This window comes from Ctenopharyngodon idella, chromosome 17, assembly GCF_019924925.1.
Source record: "Ctenopharyngodon idella isolate HZGC_01 chromosome 17, HZGC01, whole genome shotgun sequence".
NCBI lineage: Eukaryota > Metazoa > Chordata > Actinopteri > Cypriniformes > Xenocyprididae > Ctenopharyngodon > Ctenopharyngodon idella.
Genome location: NC_067236.1, coordinates 1829816 through 1850727, shown reverse-complemented (window position 1 = coordinate 1850727; position 20912 = coordinate 1829816). Strand labels below are relative to the sequence as shown.

At 36.1% G+C, this 20912-nt stretch overlaps 1 protein-coding gene across 3 annotated transcripts in view; it reads left to right on the top strand.

Annotated features, from left to right (window-relative positions):
* sash1b (SAM and SH3 domain containing 1b) overlaps positions 1-17672 on the top strand; it is a 126333-nt gene extending 108661 nt beyond the window's left edge. For all 3 annotated transcript variants that reach the window (XM_051869386.1, XM_051869388.1, XM_051869387.1), the window contains 12 exons: positions 1959-2091; positions 4270-4664; positions 4993-5067; positions 5200-5343; positions 5822-5954; positions 7446-7615; positions 7697-7906; positions 9824-9974; positions 10933-11064; positions 13000-13739; positions 15331-15462; positions 16778-17672. In XM_051869386.1, the coding sequence (XP_051725346.1) occupies positions 1959-2091; positions 4270-4664; positions 4993-5067; positions 5200-5343; positions 5822-5954; positions 7446-7615; positions 7697-7906; positions 9824-9974; positions 10933-11064; positions 13000-13739; positions 15331-15462; positions 16778-16819 (2457 nt within the window). In that variant the 3' untranslated portion in view covers positions 16820-17672. The remainder of the gene's footprint in view (positions 1-1958; positions 2092-4269; positions 4665-4992; positions 5068-5199; positions 5344-5821; positions 5955-7445; positions 7616-7696; positions 7907-9823; positions 9975-10932; positions 11065-12999; positions 13740-15330; positions 15463-16777) is intronic.
* Positions 17673-20912: the final 3240 nt, after the last annotated feature.

The window sequence follows — 20912 nt, the reverse complement described above, 5'->3', positions numbered from 1 at the left end:
TCCCCTAGAGTTAAACAGTTGAGTTTTACCTTTTTCGTCGGTCTTAGTACACGATGTAACTACAGAAGAGTCAATTTTTAAATAGGAAAAATATCGAAACTCTTTGGTCATTTTTGTGCAAGATGCTAACGGTCTAATCAGATTCAATGAACTATGCTAAGCTATGCTAAAAGTGGTACCGCCAGACCTGGAGATCGGCTGAATGGATTCGAAAACGGTAAAACTCAACTGTTTAACTCTAGGGGAGTTGGAAAATGAGCCTATTTTCAAAAAAAGTGGAGTGTTCCTTTAACTGAATTAAAAGAATGCAAACTTTTTGCAGTAAAATGGAGAAGATTGTATATTTTTACATATTTTAAAATAACTGTTTTCTATGTTTTTAAATATAATTTACTCCTATCGTCAAAGCTGAATTTTCAGCACCATTCCTCCAGTCTTCAGTGTCACATGATCCTTTAGAAATCATTATAATATGCTGATTTGCTGCTCAAGAAACATTTATAATTATTATTATCAATGTTGAAAACAGTTGTGCTGCTTCATATTTTTGTGGAAGCTGTGACGCATTTTTTGAGGATTATTTGATGAATAGAAAGTTCAAAAGAACACCATTTATTTGAAATCTTTTGTAACATTATATCTTTACTGTCACTTTTGGTCAAATTAATGCACCCTAACTGAATAAAATAATTAATTTCTTTGAAGAAAAAACTTACTGACCCGAAAACTTTTGAACGGTACTGTACTTTGAAGTTTAATTGTATATGAACATAATTATTCAGTGGCAAAGTATATATCAAAGTAAATAAGAAAAATAAATTAGTCAAATACCATAGTGTTACTGTTCATCATTATTGTTGCATGGTACTTCCTCCATAATGCTTTTATGTGAGGCATTCAACATCCTCAGTGCTGACCAGTTATTATAGTGTCTGCGTTTTCATCGATGACAATAGAATTTTACAGATGCCAATTACATAACATCCCACCCGCTGAAATTGTTTGCTTGAAATATTCAGTTCTCGGACTTGCACACAAGAGCCGTTTATAACAGACATTAGCAGATGCTCACACTCTTGATAGTCTCACACTGACTGTATTTGACATTTCACCGGGTTTATTTCTGGCCTGTGATCTTCATGTGGTTCTCAGCTGTGGAAAGAGCCACACAGTGCTCACATTTATGAACCATAAATGATGGGTAATTATAGTTGAGATGTGGCTGTCTCTTCTGCGTGTGGTTTCTGAGCCTAACCTGTATGCTGCTACAACAGATGCTTCTGAGAAATACTTCTCTACCTGATGGAAAATAAGCTAGAAAAGAGTCTTGCACCCTCAAGTCTGTGATAATCTGGTTTTCATATCTAACTCCGTGTGTGTGGATATTTTTCACCTGTTTTATGGTCCATCAGGTGAAAACGGATCTGACCTCTTAGTAAAGTAGCAGCACACCTCTCTGTAATAACACACATGATTTGAGGAATCATTCATGTCTGCAGGACAAGTTACATGTTGAAGTTAATGAGTCTGACAGGCTGAAATGTTTACAGTTTGTTCAAATGACCTGTTTTTATAGTTTGCATATGGGAAACTTTTGGCTTACTATATACTGAAGACCACTGAAAGTCTGTGGTCAATAATGAGTCAAACTACTTTCCATTACATGTGCAAGGACCTTTTACCTTGCATATAGTAAACCATATTTTTTCTTTTCTTTTTTTATTTTGTTATTTGAATTGATTATTATTTGTATTCATATTTTGTTGTTTTATTTTATTTTTATGTTTTATATTATTTGATATTTTTTTGCTTTTTTATTTTATATTTGATTTATTTTATTTTATTTTGATATTATTTGATTTGATATTTTATTGTTTTGTTTTGTTATTTTCTATGTATTTTGTTTTGTTATTGTTATTTATTTTGTTTTATATTGTTTGTTATTTGTGTGTGTACAGTCGAGAGAACAGTCGGAGGACGAGCTGGAAGAGTCCGTCACCTTTCGCCGACTTCATAAACTCGTTAATTCAACTCGACGTGTGAGAAAGAAGCTTATCAGAATTGATGAGGCCAAAAAACATGGATCAAAAGGTGAGAGATGAATTTACACAATCATACATATTCATGTCTCAAATCACACCTGAAATTTACATAGCTGTGCAGAACATCTAGTATCAGAAACTTTTTTACAGTAATAGCAAAATCACTGTGGGGTGAATTCAGGTTTCACACTTTCACACAGGTTTGGTTCAATTAAAATGAACTCTAGTGTGATTGCTCTGTTAGTGTGTTTCATTTGTGAAGTGTGAGTGCCACCATCCCAACCCTGATGCGCACCAAATGAACTCTGGTGCGGTTCAACTGAAATATGAGCACAACACAGACCAAAGACATATAAACCAGGTGTTTTAAAGAGTTGCTTTCAAGGTTGAGTGGTAATAAAAAATTTTAATTAATTAATAATTTCGATCAATACACTGTAGCGGAAACAATACTTTAAAGGGGACCTATAATGCCCCTTTTACAAGATGTAATACAAGTCTCTGGTGTCCCCAGAAGTTTCAGCTCAAAATACCCCACAGATCATTTATTATAGCTTGTTAAATTTGCCCCTACTTGGGTGTGAGCAAAAACACGCCGTTTTTGTGTGTGTCCCTTTAAATGCAAATGAGCTGCTGCTCCCGGCCCCCTTTCCAGAAGAGGGCGGAGCCTTAACATCTCACGCTTCGGTTGCTTAACAACAACAAAGCTGGGGCCTGTACCATGATGGTAGTTGAACAAACTCAGGGTTGTAGGATTAGTTTCGAGTTGACAAAACCAAACCACTCCAATCCGGCTTTGTTGGTACCATGATGCTGATCATCAACTTTCTCTGTCAACTCAGGCTTTGATCCTGAGTTTGTGGAGCGCGTGCACATGAATGTGTGACATCAGTGGTTCACTTCTCACGAGAGAGCCAGCGCGATTCAAAACTCTTTTGCTGAAGGTTAAGAGATTGAAGAAAATGAAGTATTTAAACTCATTTACACTGACGAAAATACTTGTCCAAGAAAGAGGACAAATAAAAGAAATGATCTTGCTCTATCAGTACAAGTAAAACTTGTGACGTTAGTTTATATAGTTGATAATAGCGATAGAGACTCAAACATGTAAGGTCACATCATATTTAAAGTTTATTTACAGCTTATTTATATTACATATGATCTGTATATATTAATATTCATTAAAACTAAATGCTTAATAATAACTGCTAAACTAAAATCGCTTGTGTGTAATGAATAATAATATATATCATATAATAATCATATAAAAATCATAAAATAATTCTAAGTAATTATCATTAAAGCCAGACAATTTTATTGTTAAATATTTTTTTGCTATATAGTGATCTTTAATTTGGAGAAAGAGAAACTGGGGGAGTGACTTTATTGCGTTGGATGTGTCAGTGTTAGTTTGCTCACATCTGATTGGCTTTGAAATCTCTAAACCAGAACATAACCTGCCCAGGAGCAGGTTAGCTGTGAAGCGTAAGTTACTATGGTGATGAACGCCACTAAAATCCAGGTCACTTTCATGATACCTAAAACCCAGGATTGGCGCAAACTAATCTAAAACCTACCTGGCTAACCAGCTAATCCGGCTTCATGGTACAGGCCCCTGGAGAATCTCACACAACCCAAAAGATGATTGTCAGTAACAGTGTTCAGCCTTGCATTGTTCAAACCGGAGTCGGACACTGATGGAGAGACTCAGGAAGAAGTTACAACTTTTACAATGCAACTGGACGTTTCTGAATGGTTAGTGGATAAATTTATGTAGTTGCTGTGGAGTTGATTCAACTCATCGACTAGCATGTGCCGTCATGTTAATCTTTTGTGCAAATCCAGCGTTGAATTGACCCTCGTTTGTGAAGCTGTCCGGCGTAAAATGACGGCATGGCAACAACACTCTACTACAACAACTCTTCCTCTTCTCTAAAGCAGCCCAACATGGCCTCACCCCTTTGTTGTGTGTTCCTGGGGGCAGGGTTTATGTAAATTTTGAGGTTTGTGATGTCACCAACCTGGAAAGAAGCTTCTTGTAGTCCTTAAAAAGCAATTTCTGTGAAAGAAAATATCCCCCTTTGCATTGAACTTTGAGAGTCGTAATTTGTTTATGTTTAGACAGCAACATTACACACTAACTAAAGTTAAAAAAGTGAAATCATAATCAAGGACGCCCCTAACCCCCATTTAGATTTCAGGTTGACTTCTTGTGTTTCTCCTCCAGACCCTCTGAGTCCTGAAGCGTACCCGTCCGGCGAGGAGGGCGTCTCTCTCTACTCTGGGGTGCACAAACGTCTTGCCGTGTCTGAGGGTGATGGTCTGAGCTCCGTGCTTCATGAACAGCTGTCGCTGGACAGAGATTCGGACAGTTTGACCACGTCTCCCTCCTCCAGCAGCTTAGACACCTACAGCAGCCACAAGCTCTTCAAAGCCTTCAGTAAGTCCAGCAGCAGTCAGGGGCTAGAGCCCACGTCTGGACCCGGCGGAGCAGTTTCTGGGCTGGACGCAGGCAGCGGTTCCTCCTTCTCTGAGGCAGACGGTGAAGTCGAGCCCAGGATGTCCCGCTCTGTGACTGACGGAGAGATGAGACGAGCCCTGAGCCCCTCTAACTACCATGGAGTGAGTACAGGCACTTTATTTTATTTTATTTTATTTTATTTTATTTTATTTTATTTTATTTTATTTTATTTTATTTTATTTTATTTTATTTTATTTTATTTTATTTTATTTTATTTTATTTTATTTTATTTTATTTTATTTTATCCCCCACCATGTTTTGTCATATTTTACTTTATTTTTTAATATATTATTTTATATTTATTTTACTTTGTCCCAGGGTCACGTTAAGCTCCAAAATGACAAAAAAAAAAAGTCGTATTTAGATTTAAATGTAAAGAAATAACTTGAGCCAGATTTTGCTTCACTAACTCTGTTCTTTGTGTCACAGAGGACCTGTAGCTTTGGAGGATTTGATCTCACAAGCCGATCTGTGTACATGGGCAACAGCAGCTGTGACCCCACAGTAAGAACACATTGTAAAAGTGCAAATAATTGATAAAATCTATTCCAAATGCATTCAGAACTGACTTCTTGCATGCCGTTCTTTTTATTTGAGAAGATTTTGAAGTTGCATTCTGTCATGTCTGTCTTGCAGAATGAAAACGGCAATATCAGCATGAGAGACGCGTCCAGATCTCCAACACCTTCCCGTATCTCTCTGGGGAAGAAGGTGAAATCTGTTAAAGAGACCATGAGGAAACGCATATCCAAGAAATATAATCCCTCTCCGTCTGAGCAGGTGACTGTGTGATGATTTATGTATAATTTAGAATACTGAAGGAACTATTGAGTAACAATTTTAGCAATTCCAATATAGCAAATCTGTCAAAGCAGAAAGCTGTTTGGCCCTGCAAAGGGCAGGGATTTTTGTGCATGCCATGATGCCTGGGTATTTGGGCTGGTTACTAAATTGTTGCTAAAGGGTTGCTTATTCGCCCAAGTCGAAAGAGCAAACCAAGCAAAATCAGCAAAAAAAACAGTCTGCTTGCTTAAACATAAAAACCTACGGTTAGGAGGTTGATCAGATCTCTAACTCCAATATAAGCAAAAGTAATCCATGATAAACACCATTTATCATGGAACCAAATTACATTTTAGTCATTTAGTTGTAGTTAACACCTGTGGAATTTGCTTTCATACATTACAGCTTCATTTCTCTGTATCTAGCGCCCTCTATTGGCCATGGTATTGATTTCAGTGTGTTCTGTTTGACTCAGTCAAGCCCCAGCAGAGCTCCCAGCAGCCCTCAGTCTCCACACACGGACACAGACTCTCTGGAGAAACCCAAACTCAAGGCTGGAGGATCAGTGGAGAGTCTGAGGAGTTCCCTCAGCGGACAGAGCTCCATGAGTAAGTGTGGAAATGCTTCACTGTACTTGTGCAAGGCACATTTATGAAAATGTCAGATAAAATAAACAAATATAGCTTTTATGATATTAAACCTTATTAAAGACATATAAAATATAAAAATATAATATTAAAGCCAAATCGACCCCTTGGAATTATAAGGTTCTATCTGCATTTTGAGCGGTTTTGAGATATTGACCTTCAAAGTTTTTGCGTTCCATTCAACTTTGTAGAAAGAACCTTATTGTTTTCTAAATAAAAAGTCCCAAAATGCACACAACTTAAAAAAAAAAAAATCACATAATGTAAATTATTTGTCACAGAATAAGAATGTGAATAACTCAATTTTAACAAAAATGTCAGATAGAACTTTATAATTCCAAGGGGATAAAATAAGAAACCATGATCATCCCTAGAAAAAAGTTCATAAATGGCCATTCTATGTTTTTATGCATTATGTTTTCATTCAGATATTAAAAAGCCAAAAGGCGTCTGTGAAGGGTTGTGGAGAGTAATTACAAATAATAGATATGTATAATACAGTTGTTTTTGTTTACTAAAACTATTAAAAATAGTTTTTATAACAAAATGAAAAATTAGAAATGTTGCCTTGGCAACTAACTGAAATAAAATACATTTAAATACTAAAATTACTAAAACTAAAACTGAAATAAGAATAAACTTAAAGCTAAACAGTAAAAGTAAAAAAAAAAAATATTAAAATGACAAAAGCACATAAAATTACTAAAATAAAATAAATTGAAATACTAAAATTACTAAAACTAAAACTGAAATAAAAAAATTAATTAAATATAAATAGAAAAAAAATTCAAATTACAAAAGCACATAATAAAATTACTAACACTTAATATAAGATTAATATGAAAACTGAAATGCAAAAGCTATTTCAAAATGTTAAACAATACTAAAAACAAAACCAGAAAATTCATAAAAGAATAGATTATAATAGAAGAATATAGAATAGAGTAGAATAATAGATAATATACAGCTTTCTGGTCATTATTGTAAAATAAACCTGACAGGGTGATATAATAAGAGGTTTGTTTTGTGAAAATTACTTGCTGACTGTATATTATTTTACATATTACACAGCTGCTTATCAAATAAACTGACATTGATTTTTTTTATTTTATTTTATTTTTTTGTGTGTGAGAAGTAATAGAAATTTATCGTCTTGGACGTTGTTCATTTACAATTTTATAGTCTAGTGTCATTATTCAAAATTATTTGATTGCAAAATGACACAATTGACCAGAAATAAAAATGGATATTTATAAAAATGGATTAAAAACCAAAAACAGCCCCTTAAAAAAAAATTCTTATGGTGCTGATGGTATCAGATGAATATCTGATATGGTACTAAATGACTACCATATTCATATCCCATGTTATTTACACAGTACTTTAAAGAATACCAGGTTAATCCATGGTACTTGTTGTCAGGAGATGTCTAAAGCAGAAGTTGTTCCACAGGTGGTCAGACGGTCAGCACGACAGATTCGTCCACCAGCAACCGAGAGAGTGTGAAATCAGAGGACGGCGATGAAGACGAGCTGCCATACAGAGGACCGTTCTGTGGCCGCGCTCTCGTCCACACAGACTTCACCCCGAGCCCGTATGATACTGACTCCCTCAAACTCAAGGTCAGATGTCTTATTTCTTATAAATAAATTGACAATCAGCTTCCTTTGCTCTGCATCCACAGCTTGTGTTTTGCCTTACAGAGAGGAGATATGATCGACATCATCAGTAAGCCGCCCATGGGCACGTGGATGGGGCTGCTGAATAATAAGGTGGGAACTTTTAAGTTCATCTACGTGGAGGTGCTAAACGAGGAAGAGGAGAAACCCAAACGCAGCGTGAAGAAGAGGAGGAAAAGCCATCCTCCCAAACCCACCTCTGTAGAGGAGCTTCTGGAGCGCATCAATCTCAAAGTAATGTCTCTTTAAACTACAATAACACAATAACGCTCCATTCAGTTCATTACAGAATTATCTGACATGTCCATTGCGGTGTTATTTTAGTATTATTTATATACTATTATTATATTTTGAATTAGCTTTTATTTTTTTACTTTAAAGGCACACTATGTACATTTTCGCCCCTAGAGGACGCTTATTCAAAACAAAGGCGTAACTTGATGGCGCCTTGATTTCATGGAATCATGGGAGTTGTTGTCTTCACCTCACAGCCAGTAGAAAAGAATCGGGACAAGACTCAGGCAGAAATCATGTTCATGGATGAGATTATTAGCATTACTGTAGTATGAAGCAGAGCAGGGCCGAGTGCGAGCAGAAACGAGGTCGCTGGAGCGATTGCTAATGAAAGACGAGCGCGACTCACGCCTCGAGAGCAGTGGAGCTTTTATTATGCTGCAGCGCTGTTTATCATATTAGATACATTTGTGTGTGTTGAAAGTTGTTGTAGTGCTACTCTGTGCGTTTGCTGTGAGACACTTGTTGCACACGTCGATATTAGGCATGGTAAAACATGGTACTCGCTGTAAATCAAGAAAACGAGATTTAAACAATAAGACTTACTGTGTTGAGCTATGTAACATGATTAGTTTTCTGTTGATAAATGTATCAAAACAGTTGCTCACCTGTCTAATAAAACACATAATATATTAAAGCATCTTTGGTGTTTCCATGGTTTCTACCAAATAAAACCGGAAACCAAGGGTAGATGTCACTGATAGGCGACGCACGGACACGGTCCTTGTCCTGGTTAAAATCGCTTATTTCTCTGGATTTAAACGTTCTTGGAAACATTTGGGATAATGTCAGTACACAAGTCAACAAAATATATAACATTGTTCTAGTGGTTTTTGGATATTTTAATTCAAAGATCTTACATATTTTTCATTTTAATTAAAATTTTTGGTCATTTTGTTAATCTCATGGCATTTTTATTAGTAAATTTGTTACATACTTTAGTTATTTTAATATATGCTTTTGTCATTTTTATTAGTTTTGTCGTCATATTTATTATTTTTGTTTGTTTTAAATAGTACCATTTAAGTTTAGTTTATTTTTATTTCAGTTGAAGTTTTCGTTCAGTTTTACTTTTTATTTATTTTATTTCAAGCTAGTAATTTTACTGCTTCAACTTAAATTAAACGAAAACTTTTTCATCTGATGTTTATTAGATTTCATTTTTATATTTTCATCTTTCTTTAGTGTGTAATGTTGCTGTTTGAGTATGAAAAAGCTCTGTAAAGTTACAAAGTCCCTCCAGCGGGAGTTATTCTCTATATCAGTGTCACTGTTTCTGAACTCCCTGAAACGCCTCCATTGTAGTCTTGAGTTTTCTTCCAGGATTGAACATGTCACAATATTCCTCATTTAATTAATTCCTGCCCAAGGCATATGCAGAATAAAGAGGCGGGGCCTGATAGAGGTGCTTTATTAGTGTGTTGAAACTTGCAGTTATGGTAAGGGGCGTGACATTTCCCAAACATGCTCAAAGTGGTTGAACAATCATAACACACTGGTCCAGCTGACCACTCAGAGCTCATTGTGTTTTCAGAAGGAGGGGCTTCATAGAGACCGGAACTAAACTGAGCGTTTCTGACAGACTGGGTGCTTTTTTTCAAAAGCATCATTAACCAACTATGGTTGTAAGTTCAGTTGAATTGTGTTTGGTAATGATGGAGCTTGCGACCATATTGGCTTCGGGAAACGGACCCCAGAGCATTACAGTTTGGGAAGAGAGGTGCTGCAACAATGTACAATATGTAAAAAAATTAAATGTTTCAAGCGTGAAAATATTTCCAGTAGACCCCAAAAAAATAATAGGTCCTCTTTAATAGTTTTAGTTACCAATAATAACCCTGGTTTATCGTCCTGCAGGAGCACATGCCCACGTTCCTGTTTAACGGCTATGAGGATCTGGACACGTTTAAACTGTTGGAGGAGGAAGATCTGGACGAGCTGAACATCAGAGACCCTCAGCACAGAGCCGTGCTGCTCACCGCCGTGGAGCTTCTGCAGGAGTGTGACAGTGAGAGAGATTTTATTCATTTTATTTTTCTTATTAAAATTTCTTTTTAAATGATTTCTGAAGGATCATGCGACACTGAAGACTGGAGTAATGATGCTGAAAATTCAGCTTTGATCACGGAAATAAATTACATTTTAAAATATATTTAAATAGAAAACTGTTATTTTAAATTGTAACAATTTTACTGTATTTTTGCTCAAATAAATGCAGCCTTGGTGAGCATAAAACACTTCAACTGTAGGTATGGTATTTGTACTATTGGTATATACTGTATTTATAATAGTAAATATTTTTTATTATTTTTTTATATATATATATATATATATATAATATTCAACTGTAGATATAACTGTGTGTATAAATATATATGTATATGTATGTATATATATATATACACACACACACACAAAGTAAAAACTATTTTTAAAAAATATTGTACATAATATTTACTTCAAAATTCACCTGAAATGTCAGTCAGTAAGGAATGTAAAAATGAATTACTGTAATAATATTACTATAGTATTACCCAGATATGTGTTTGTTTGCTCTCAAACTAATTTTTTGTGGGGAGAAAAAAGAAAAATATTTTAAGTTAAGAAGCTAAAGTTCAGTTGAATGTTTCATTGTCCCTCTCAGATTAAATTTATTAATAAAATGTAAGTATATGATTTGGTATGTCTTTAATGATTATTTTATTTGCTTTTCTATGTATGCATGTAAATGCATTTATATGAACTATATGCATTGCAAATATTTATTCTAGGCCAGATGCAACATTCAATTTTATAAAATATGTAACAGGAAAAGGTTATAATGTTATATGCAAACTGAAAAAGGTGCATATGTTCAAAAATAATTATCAGTCATACCAAAATTACATTTTCAATTTCATGAGCCACCATATCTTTTAGTAAAGAATTTAAATCAAATCTCAGTCAGAGATGTTGTTTTTCTTCAGGTAACAGTGACCCGGAGCGAGAGGGATCATCTGGAGACTCCCAAGAGAAGCTGCTGTCCGAGGGCAGCGTCCCGTCAGGAGACTCTCCTCGAGACTCGGGCTGTTACGAGAGCAACGAGAACCTGGAGAACGGTAATGACAGCCTTCCTCGTCTGTGACTCTCCAGCCCTCCTCTTCTTCCTGTCTTTGAGCTGCTGTCTGTGATCTCTGCATGCTCCAGAATCCAGTCAACGCAGCTGAACTGCAGCTTCATGTCTGTCTTCTGCTTTCATTCCTCTCTCTGCTGTGAGGACGACACGTGAGGCTCATCTGCTTTCATTCCCAGCATTCAGCGGACCAGAGCATCTCTCATCCATATCTGACACCACAGCATCAGTTACTCGTGACGTGACTTTGCTTTGAGATTTCACTTCAGTCCATTTCCATTCGAGAACCGAGTTTCTACAGTGTTGCGTGATTTGCTGAATTTGTTTTGAACCAAAAGAGTGCAAAAGTTTGGTCCGAAATCTATATTATTCACTGTTACAGCTTGAAATTCTGATCACATAAATGTTTATGCCGTTCAATTGCTTTGGTTTAGATAAATGATAATATTAGTCATAACATGCTCATGTGAATGTTAATAGCCCTTGTGAAGAGTTAATGATGTCATTATTTTTTTTGCTTGTGCTTGCGAGACGTTGCTGTTTGTCTGTATATTTTTCTAGTAAAAATAATATGATGATGCACAATATCTTTAGATGTGCCTAAAAATCATTTGTGATATGCAAACATATGAGACTAAAGTACATATATTTACAATACAAAAAAAACAAGTAGAGACAAAAGATACAATCATAGCTGCGATGACATCCAAATGTCTTTAGATATTCAATCTTAAGTAAAAAAGAAGAGTGAATCTCATGAAAACATGTCCAGGTCACATTTCACCCCAAATTCAACTTTGAAAAATGCAAAATTAAAAGAAAAAGCCTGTTTTAAGCCAATTAAGGGTTTTTTTTTTTTTTTCCCATATATATTAAACACATTTTTCATAAATACATAAATGCTAAATGAATAATGTAAAAAGGATATTTTCATTACAGTTTGTGTGTGATTGCTATTATTTTCAGTGGTACTTGTCATTATTTTGATACACTGTTTTTTAATTAGCTATAAATTAAAAGCAGTACAACCGTGTTAATACTTTAATACATTAATACTAATTTAACGATATTATTTAATATTAATATAACAAATTAATAGGAATTCAATAAAAAAGAAAATATTAATTAAAAGTATGTAAAATTAATATTCTGATATTATTGATAATATTAGGTTTTATTAGATATAATAGTATATAATATTTGATAATTCATTATTTTTGCATTACATTAATATTGATATTTTTTACAGTTTGAAGGTGGACTGTGTTTATTTCCTGACTATCTCACAATGCAAGAAGTTCATAATGGTCCTAAAAGAGTGTTTGTTTTTGTTAAGCTAAATGTAAATTTTTATTTATTTCTTTGATTTTGGGATTACATATGACCCGGAAATGTTCTTTAGATTTTGTGAGATTCATCCACAAATGTTTTACATGTTCTTTGCAACTGTGGCTAAAAAAACAAAAACGTACGGAGTCCATGTACATGGATCCAACTGAAACTCTTCTGATCGGTCACGGGACTGTCGGCGGTTGATCTCTGTCTGTGTGTCACTGACCGAAGGAGAGATGTCAGTTGATGTCATTACAGAAGCTATGGAATAAAATGCTCTATGATCTATTCATCTGAACTGCCTGCTTATTCCTGTCTGTTCCTGTCCGTTTCCATCCAGTACATTCTTTTCACCCTTAAACTATATATTTCATCACTATGCACAACATAACAGTTTCTCTTTGCATGAACTTTTCCGTCAGTCTATGATCTATCTCAAGTAAATACACTGCTGTTTAAAAGATTTTTTTTTTGTTTTTGAAACAAGTCTCTTAAGCTCACCAAGGCTGAAAACTCGTATGTCTCAAATTTTTAACCGTGTGTTTTTGTCATGGTGAATCACATCTTCTTCACATGAATCTTCTTGTAGGGAAAGGCAAAAAGACGTCTCATTTAAGCAGGTCCTCTTCAGGCTTTGAGTCCAGCCATCTCTCCTCCCCTGAGTTTCCCATCCCACCCCTCTGCCATTCCAGCAGGTTGAGCCCACAAACCAGCCCGGACCTTCCACTTCCACTGCAGATCGACTCCATGCAGAATCATCTAGGAAGGAACCACTACATGCTCGGAGGAAAAAGCCTGAGTCGTAGTTGTGGCGCCCTGGATCATCAGTATACTCAAACGGAGCTGGTGAAGCATTACTTCTCAGCAGAGGAACTTCATCTGCTCCAAAGTCCTGAAAGAAAATTGTTGTCTGACAGTACTGAGGAGAATTCAAGTCAAGTACAGGAGAATCTTCTCCAATCTGATGAGTCTGAAGGGATTGTATATGGAGCTCAGCCGTCCTCAAACGTTTCAGTGGTGGAGTATGAAGAAGTACCAGTAGAGGATCTTCCTCCAAGCACACAGCGCAGGAAACCACCAATTCCTCCAAAACCTCTTCCAATGCCGTTATTAAAGAGCAGAGACACTGGCGTCGGCAGAAAGGAGGTTTCTACAAGCACATCATCCAAGTCAAACTCCGGCCCGGAAATTCCCAGGATCTCCAAATCACTCATTTACAGACCTGCTAAGAAAGTTCTTTCTGGGAAAATGGCCAACCTGGAGACTTTAGTGGAGGAAAAGTTACGCTCTGATGGCATCGACCTCACAGATGAGCCATATTCTGACAAGGTATCTGTTTTTTCTGACTTGATTAATGTTACATATTAAAGATGTTGTCTTTGCAGTTAACCCTCTGGTGGTTTCTGAACATTTAGGGCCCTATCATACGCCCAGCACAATGCGAAGCCAGGCGCGATGCAATATGCGCTTTAATAATATGCGCCTATAGGCAGGTGCACAACGCGTATACTGTACACTCTCCTTGTTACACACAAAATAAAAGGATTACAATGTAAAAGATTATTATTGTGTACATAAAGATACAAATACCTACATTTCATAATGGATAGTCATTGAATGTATCGGAATTACCTATTTGCAGTAATGACAAATGAAATTGGCTAATTATTTGACCAATCGTGGCAATGCACACATGTATTTAAACTCGTCAGGTTGAGGGTGTCTATATTCCGCCATGTAAATAGCAATCCTCTATGGTGCAAGCGCACCTGCTTTTAAAGGGAATGGGAGATAAGACTCTGATTGGTTTATTGCACGTTACGCCCAAAACACACCCGTGACTCATTAAGAGACTAGGTACAACCCCTTTGGACCATGTGCCTGGCGCCGACCATTTTTTTCATCGTTAAAATCGCAAAAGTGGATTCAGACAAACCCTAAGTGCACCTGTGCTATGCGCTTAGATGGTTAAAATTGGGCCTGTTGTCTTTGCACTGAACCCTCTGGTGGTTTTCGGACATTTAGACTGAATTTTTACTTCATTAAATTTACTTAATTGGAATGGTACAAATTTGATGACTTTTGCCGTGTATGAATACAAAAAAATTGTGGACATGATTAAAAAAGGTTAAATTATTTTTAAAAATAGTCACACTTGTGATAGGAAATGAATGGGAAATATGAAAATACAGAACAATTGTTTGGGTTATAATCTACAAATCAGCCACAATGAAGTAGATTTTGTGTCTACGTCTAAATATATATCCAAATGCAAAACCTAATAAAAATCACACTGCAACAGCTAGAAGCTGTCTACACTGACGTGACAAAGCAATTGTTGCAAATCCATTTGTCCTTCCTATGAGAAGTATTGCAAGTGCTTGGAGTATGTCATAAATAGAACAAAGCATCAGTTTACTGTCGGGGATTTTTTCGCGTCGCGCCGAATCCAGTGTAGACAACATCGCTGATTATAATGGGTTCTCTTGCCTTGTGTCGCGTCGCATCACCCTGCTCACGCACGGTGTAGACAAGGTGTAAGCATCTAGAGAATGCATAGAAATATATTTAATTTAAACGTACTGTATTCATTAAAATTAATTTAATAATTTAGAGGTAAATATTGTTTAGTATTTCTAAATATAACATTTTAAAAAGTAAATATTGAAACAAAATATAGTGCAATCATCTCATTAAAAGAAATATGTGTATCGACACAAGCGCTCTATAAAGTTCCATCTTTATGTTGTATTTTGTTGTTGTTCCGTCTCTTTAGTTTCATTTTCTACTGTGAAAAAATGGCCTGGGCCAGTGTTGCCACCTTGTGGAACAACTGATTGGTGCAAAAGAAATTCTATACACACGTACATCCTGAGCGTACAAAGTACTAGTTTATTGAACACTGTTCTCTTTCTTTCAGCATGGCCGTTATGGAGTGCCTTTCTCTCTGGTCCAGAGATATTCTGAAGATCTGGACAAACCTTTGGGTGACATTGCCATTCTGATTGATCAGACAAGAGTCCAACAACTTCTAAAGCAGCATCGTATGGCAGTGAGTTCCCAGTCTGGTGATGGCATACGGTATATTGTGTGTCAATGAGTCATTCAGTGTCAATGGACCCTTTTCACATTTCCAGGGTTCTCAGAAGCGGAAGTTGTCATAATTGAGTAAACTTCTATTGTGGTGAGCGAGAGACAACAGCAGTTCCCTTTTGTATTCCCTTTTGTTCCAATAGCAGGGGGAAATATAGCTGCAAGCAGCAATTATTGGGGTTCAAACGCATTAAGGCCTTTAAGTATATGCGTAAAAAGATATTATGTTTTATTTAGCAAGCATGTAACCACTTAGATCATAGATGGAAAAGACCATTTACAGGCAACACAGGCAATTTTCCATATGAAATATTTGTTTTTTAAAGCCTTTTAACAGTTATCATAGTTGAGCCAAAAACCTAGGACTAGTTCGCCAAAGTTGGTTTTTGAAATAATCTCCAATATTTAATGAACAATTCAATGGACAGAGGCGGTCCTAGAGGCAGAGTTGCTCAGAATGAATAATCACGCGATACACAATACTTCACGCACTTGAAAAATGTCCCCGGTGGCCGATTTCTTTAGAATTTCTCACAGGCTTCTAGGGCTGAGAGTCAAACAGGCCCAGCATGTTTCGTTCCAATCGGCCTCTGTTAACCTTGTCTGATAGCTGCTCAAAGCCTAGGACTAGTTTGCAAAAGTAGGCTTTTCAAAAAATCCAAAATACCCGAAAATTTTGCCAGAACAACGAGCGATGCATTTTGTCTGTCTTGAGCCAAATTGATTCCAATGACATAAGACACTTGAGTCTACGCCTAACGGTTCAGGAGTTACGAGCCATTTCGTACTTTTGACCACTGTAGCGCCCCCGTCAGGCAGATCGGGGTGAGCCTTGGTGACGTTGTAGACAGAGTGAGTACTACCAGTCCTCAAAGTTTCAAGTCTCTTCGACTTATGGTTTGGTCTGCCCGATCACTTTTAGGGGAGAATGCTGATCCTTGGAAATTTTATCAATTACAATAGGGTTTCAGCGCTACACGCTTGAACCCCTAAAATCCATGATAGTGTTTCCCTGGCTCTCCAAAAGAAGGACAAAATATTGATAGATTGATTACAGCAGTCAGAAGGGAGAATGTGAAATTTGCCATCACTCCCTTAGCCATACAGTATAGCATTATTAATGCATATTACATTTTTTTAAAATGAAAATGTGAAAAACTTTACTAGATTTGCAATGTTGGTAACTGTAGAAAGATGTCATCACTGTCTGTGAAAAGGGTCCATTACACATTCTTTACAAATGTTTCTGACTGACTTTATTTCGTATGTCTCAGATCCCATTGAGAGGATTGTCAGAAATATGTGTGATCCCTTGAGCACTTCTGGACAGCGTCACACTGGATTCCAGAACTGTGGAGTAGCTTTGGATAATGCCAGCTGATCGATTACAAATCCAGCTCAAAAAGCACCGGTGAACTGACTTCTGAAGTTTAAAGATCAGGAATCATGAATCACTGACTTTCCTAGTGGAATTCCACATGCTTTTGATTCATCTGAATGTTTTTTTTTCTAGCTAAAATGTGTCCTTACCTGACGTATTCTGTCATTTTAGGCTTTAGACAGCACATTAGAAACTGAAGTAAGTTTGACTTTCATTTGTGATTTCATTGGAAACCACTAGAGCACACTGATGAATGACTGGTTTTGAAGCAAATTTAATCTGCAGTGATCTAAAGGCACCAGTTCCAAATTTTAAGTAACTTTTTAGGAGTTTGTGGAAACCGTAAATGTTGCCTTTGAAAATGTATATAATGGTGAATCTGAGTGTAAACTTATATTTGTTGTCATTTGTTTTGGATATATTGAATAGATCATCATCATATTGATTTTTTATTTCAATAGAAACTGTTTTTATATTATTTTGTTATCTGCCCAAACTAAAAAGCATGTTTTCTGTAAACTGCATTGTCTTATATTTTGAGTAATGTTCAAACTGATTTCAAAACATATTTATTTCCTGTTGTAATATAGGACCTATTTGGTGATTTTTGCTTGTAAAATTTTTCATAGGCTACATATTTTAATCTATAACGTTCTGTTATGGGGTAAAGAAGGGTTCTGTTATGTTATGGACTAAAGTTTGTGTGAATGAACAATGTTTGTAAATGGTTTCAAAATGTTTCAAAAATGTGTTTTACAAACTAATAAAGCTAAAAAAAAAAAACTTGATATTTGTGTGTGTGTGTGTGTGTGTGTGTATATATATATATATATATATATATATGTATATATATATGTATGTATGTATGTATATATATATATATACAGTGGGTACGGAAAGTATTCAGACTCCCTTAAATTTTTCACTCTTTGTTATATTGCAGCCACTTACTAAAATCATTTAAGTTCATTTTTTTTCCTCATTAATGTACACACAGCACCCCATATTGACAGAAAAACACAGAATTGTTGACATTTTTGCAGATTTATTAAAAAAGAAAAACTGAAATATCACATGGTCCTAAGTATTCAGACCCTTTGCTCAGTATTTAGTAGAAGCACCCTTTTGATCTAATACAGCCATGAGTCTTTTTGGGAAAGATGCAACAAGTTTTTCACACCTGGATTTGGGGATCCTCTGCCATTCCTCCTTGCAGATCCTCTCCAGTTCTGTCAGGTTGGATGGTAAACGTTGGTGGACAGCCATTTTTAGGTCTCTCCAGAGATGCTCAATTGGGTTTAAGTCAGGGCTCTGGCTGGGCCATTCAAGAACAGTCACGGAGTTGTTGTGAAGCCACTCCTTCGTTATTTTAGCTGTGTGCTTAGGGTCATTGTCTTGTTGGAAGGTAAACCTTCAGCCCAGTCTGAGGTCCTGAGCACTCTGGAGAAGGTTTTTGTCCAGGATATCCCTGTACTTGGCCGCATTCATCTTTCCCTCGATTTCAACCAGTCGTCCTGTCCCTGCAGCTGAAAAACACCCCCACAGCATGATGCTGCCACCACCATGCTTCACTGTCAGGACTGTATTGGACAGGTGATGAGCAGTGCCTGGTTTTCTCCACACATACCGCTTAGAATTAAGGCCAAAAAGTTCTATCTTGGTCTCATCAGACCAGAGAATCTTATTTCTCACCATCTTGGAGTCCTCCATGCGGGCTTTTCATGTGTCTTGCACTGAGGAGAGGCTTTCGTCGGGCCACTCTGCCATAAAGCCCCGACTGGTGGAGGGCTGCAGTGATGGTTGACTTTCTACAACTTTCTCCCATCTCCCGACTGCATCTCTGGAGCTCAGCCACAGTGATCTTTGGGTTCTTCTTTACCTCTCTCACCAAGGCTCTTCTCCCCCGATAGCTCAGTTTGGCCGGACGGCCAGCTCTAGGAAGGGTTCTGGTCGTCCCAAGCGTCTTCCATTTAAGGATTATGGAGGCCACTGTGCTCTTAGGAACCTTAAGTGCAGCAGAAATCTTTTTGTAACCTTGGCCAGATCTGTGCCTTGCCACAATTCTGTCTCTGAGCTCTTCAGGCAGTTCCTTTGACCTCATGATTCTCATTTGCTCTGACATGCACTGTGAGCTGTAAGGTCTTATATAGACAGGTGTGTGGCTTCCCTAATCAAGTCCAATCAGTATAATCAAACACAGCTGGACTCAAATGAAGGTGTAGAACCATCTCAAGGATGATCAGAAGAAATGAACAGCACCTGAGTTAAATATATTGAGTGTCACAGCAAAGGGTCTGAATACTTAGGACCATGTGATATTTCAGTTTTTCTTTTTTAATAAATCCGCAAAAATGTCAACAATTCTGTGTTTTTCTGTCAATATGGGGTGCTGTGTGTACATTAATGAGGAAAAAAAATGAACTTAAATGATTTTTGCAAATGGCTGCAATATAACAAAGAGTGAAAAATTTAAGGGGGTCTGAATACTTTCCGTACCCACTGTATATATAGTCAAAAGTTTGGAATTGGTAAGATTTTTGTTTTTAAAAGAAGTTTCATCTGCTCGCCAAGGCTGCATTTATTTAATTAAAAATACAGTAAAAACAGTAATATTGTGAACTATTATTACAATTTAAAATAACTGTTTTCTGTTTGAATATATTTTATGAAGTAATTTATTCCTGTGATCAAAGCTGAAAATCATTACTCCAGTCTTCAGTGTCACATGATCCTTCAGAAATCATTCTAATATGCTGATTTGCTGCTCAAGAAACATTTATGATTTCTATGTTGAAAACAGTTGAAAACAGTACTTTTTTTTTCCAGGATTCCTTAATGAATAGAAAGTTCAAAAGAACAGCAATTATCTGAAATACAAAGCTTTTGTAACATTATACACTACCGTTCAAAAGTTTGGGGTCAGTAAGAATTTTTATTTTTATTTTTTTGAAAAGAAATTAAAGAAATTAATACTTTTATTCAGCAAGGATGCATTAAATCAATCAAAAGTGACAGTAAAGACATTTATAACGTTACAAAAGATTATATTTCAAATAAATGCTGTTCTTTTGAACTTTCTATTCATCAAAGAATCCTGAAAAAAAAAAATATTGTACACAAATATTTTGTACAATTGTACAGAAAACAGTTTATTTAAATTGTAATATTTCACAATATTACTGTTTTTACTGTATTTTTAATTAAATAAATGCAGCCTTGGTGAGCAGATTAAAAAACATAAAAAATCTTACCGATTCCAAACTTTTGACTGGTAGTGTGTGTGTGTGTGTGTATATATATATATATATATATATATATATATGTATGTATGTATGTATGTGTGTGTGTGTGTGTGTGTGTAAATGAAAAAAACATACTTCAAATAAGAAAAATGTACCCATCTTCATCCTGTTCAAAGGTTTACAAAAGTTTGTCCTGTTTAATTGTGTATTTTTCTGAGCAAAGAAAAATGACTATCATACTTTTTTTTTACCATGATTTATAGAAGACACTCACTAAAATGTCATTCAGTGTAACAATAGTTTATATACCAAAAAATCTTTAATTTTTATTTAAAACAAGAATCATTTGATGACAACTTTAAAGCTGCAGTCTGTAACTTTTGTTGGTTAAAAATGAATTATCCAAAATCAATTTGTGAGCAAGTACATAACCAGCCAGTGCTATCTCCTTACCTTAGCCCGATTCACAATGGTAAGCTTGTAATAATGTTTTCTAATAAAATCTGTACTGGTGGGTTTCCACAGGAAATTCGAGCATGTCGCCGTTCGTCTTTACCTCACGTCTGTTTACAGGAAGAAGGAGTCCCAGCTAGTAGGTAGGGGTGTGCGATATAACGATTTTTGATCGTGGACGATTAAAATGTCTCCACGATCTGCTTATGAAGAAATATCGTAGTATCGTGCTACAGTGCTTTCTATCAGTTGCAGTTCCAGCGCCTCCGTCTCAGCATACTGTTCAACGTGACGTATATTCACATCGCATTTTAACGCAGCGGTAGAGAGTAA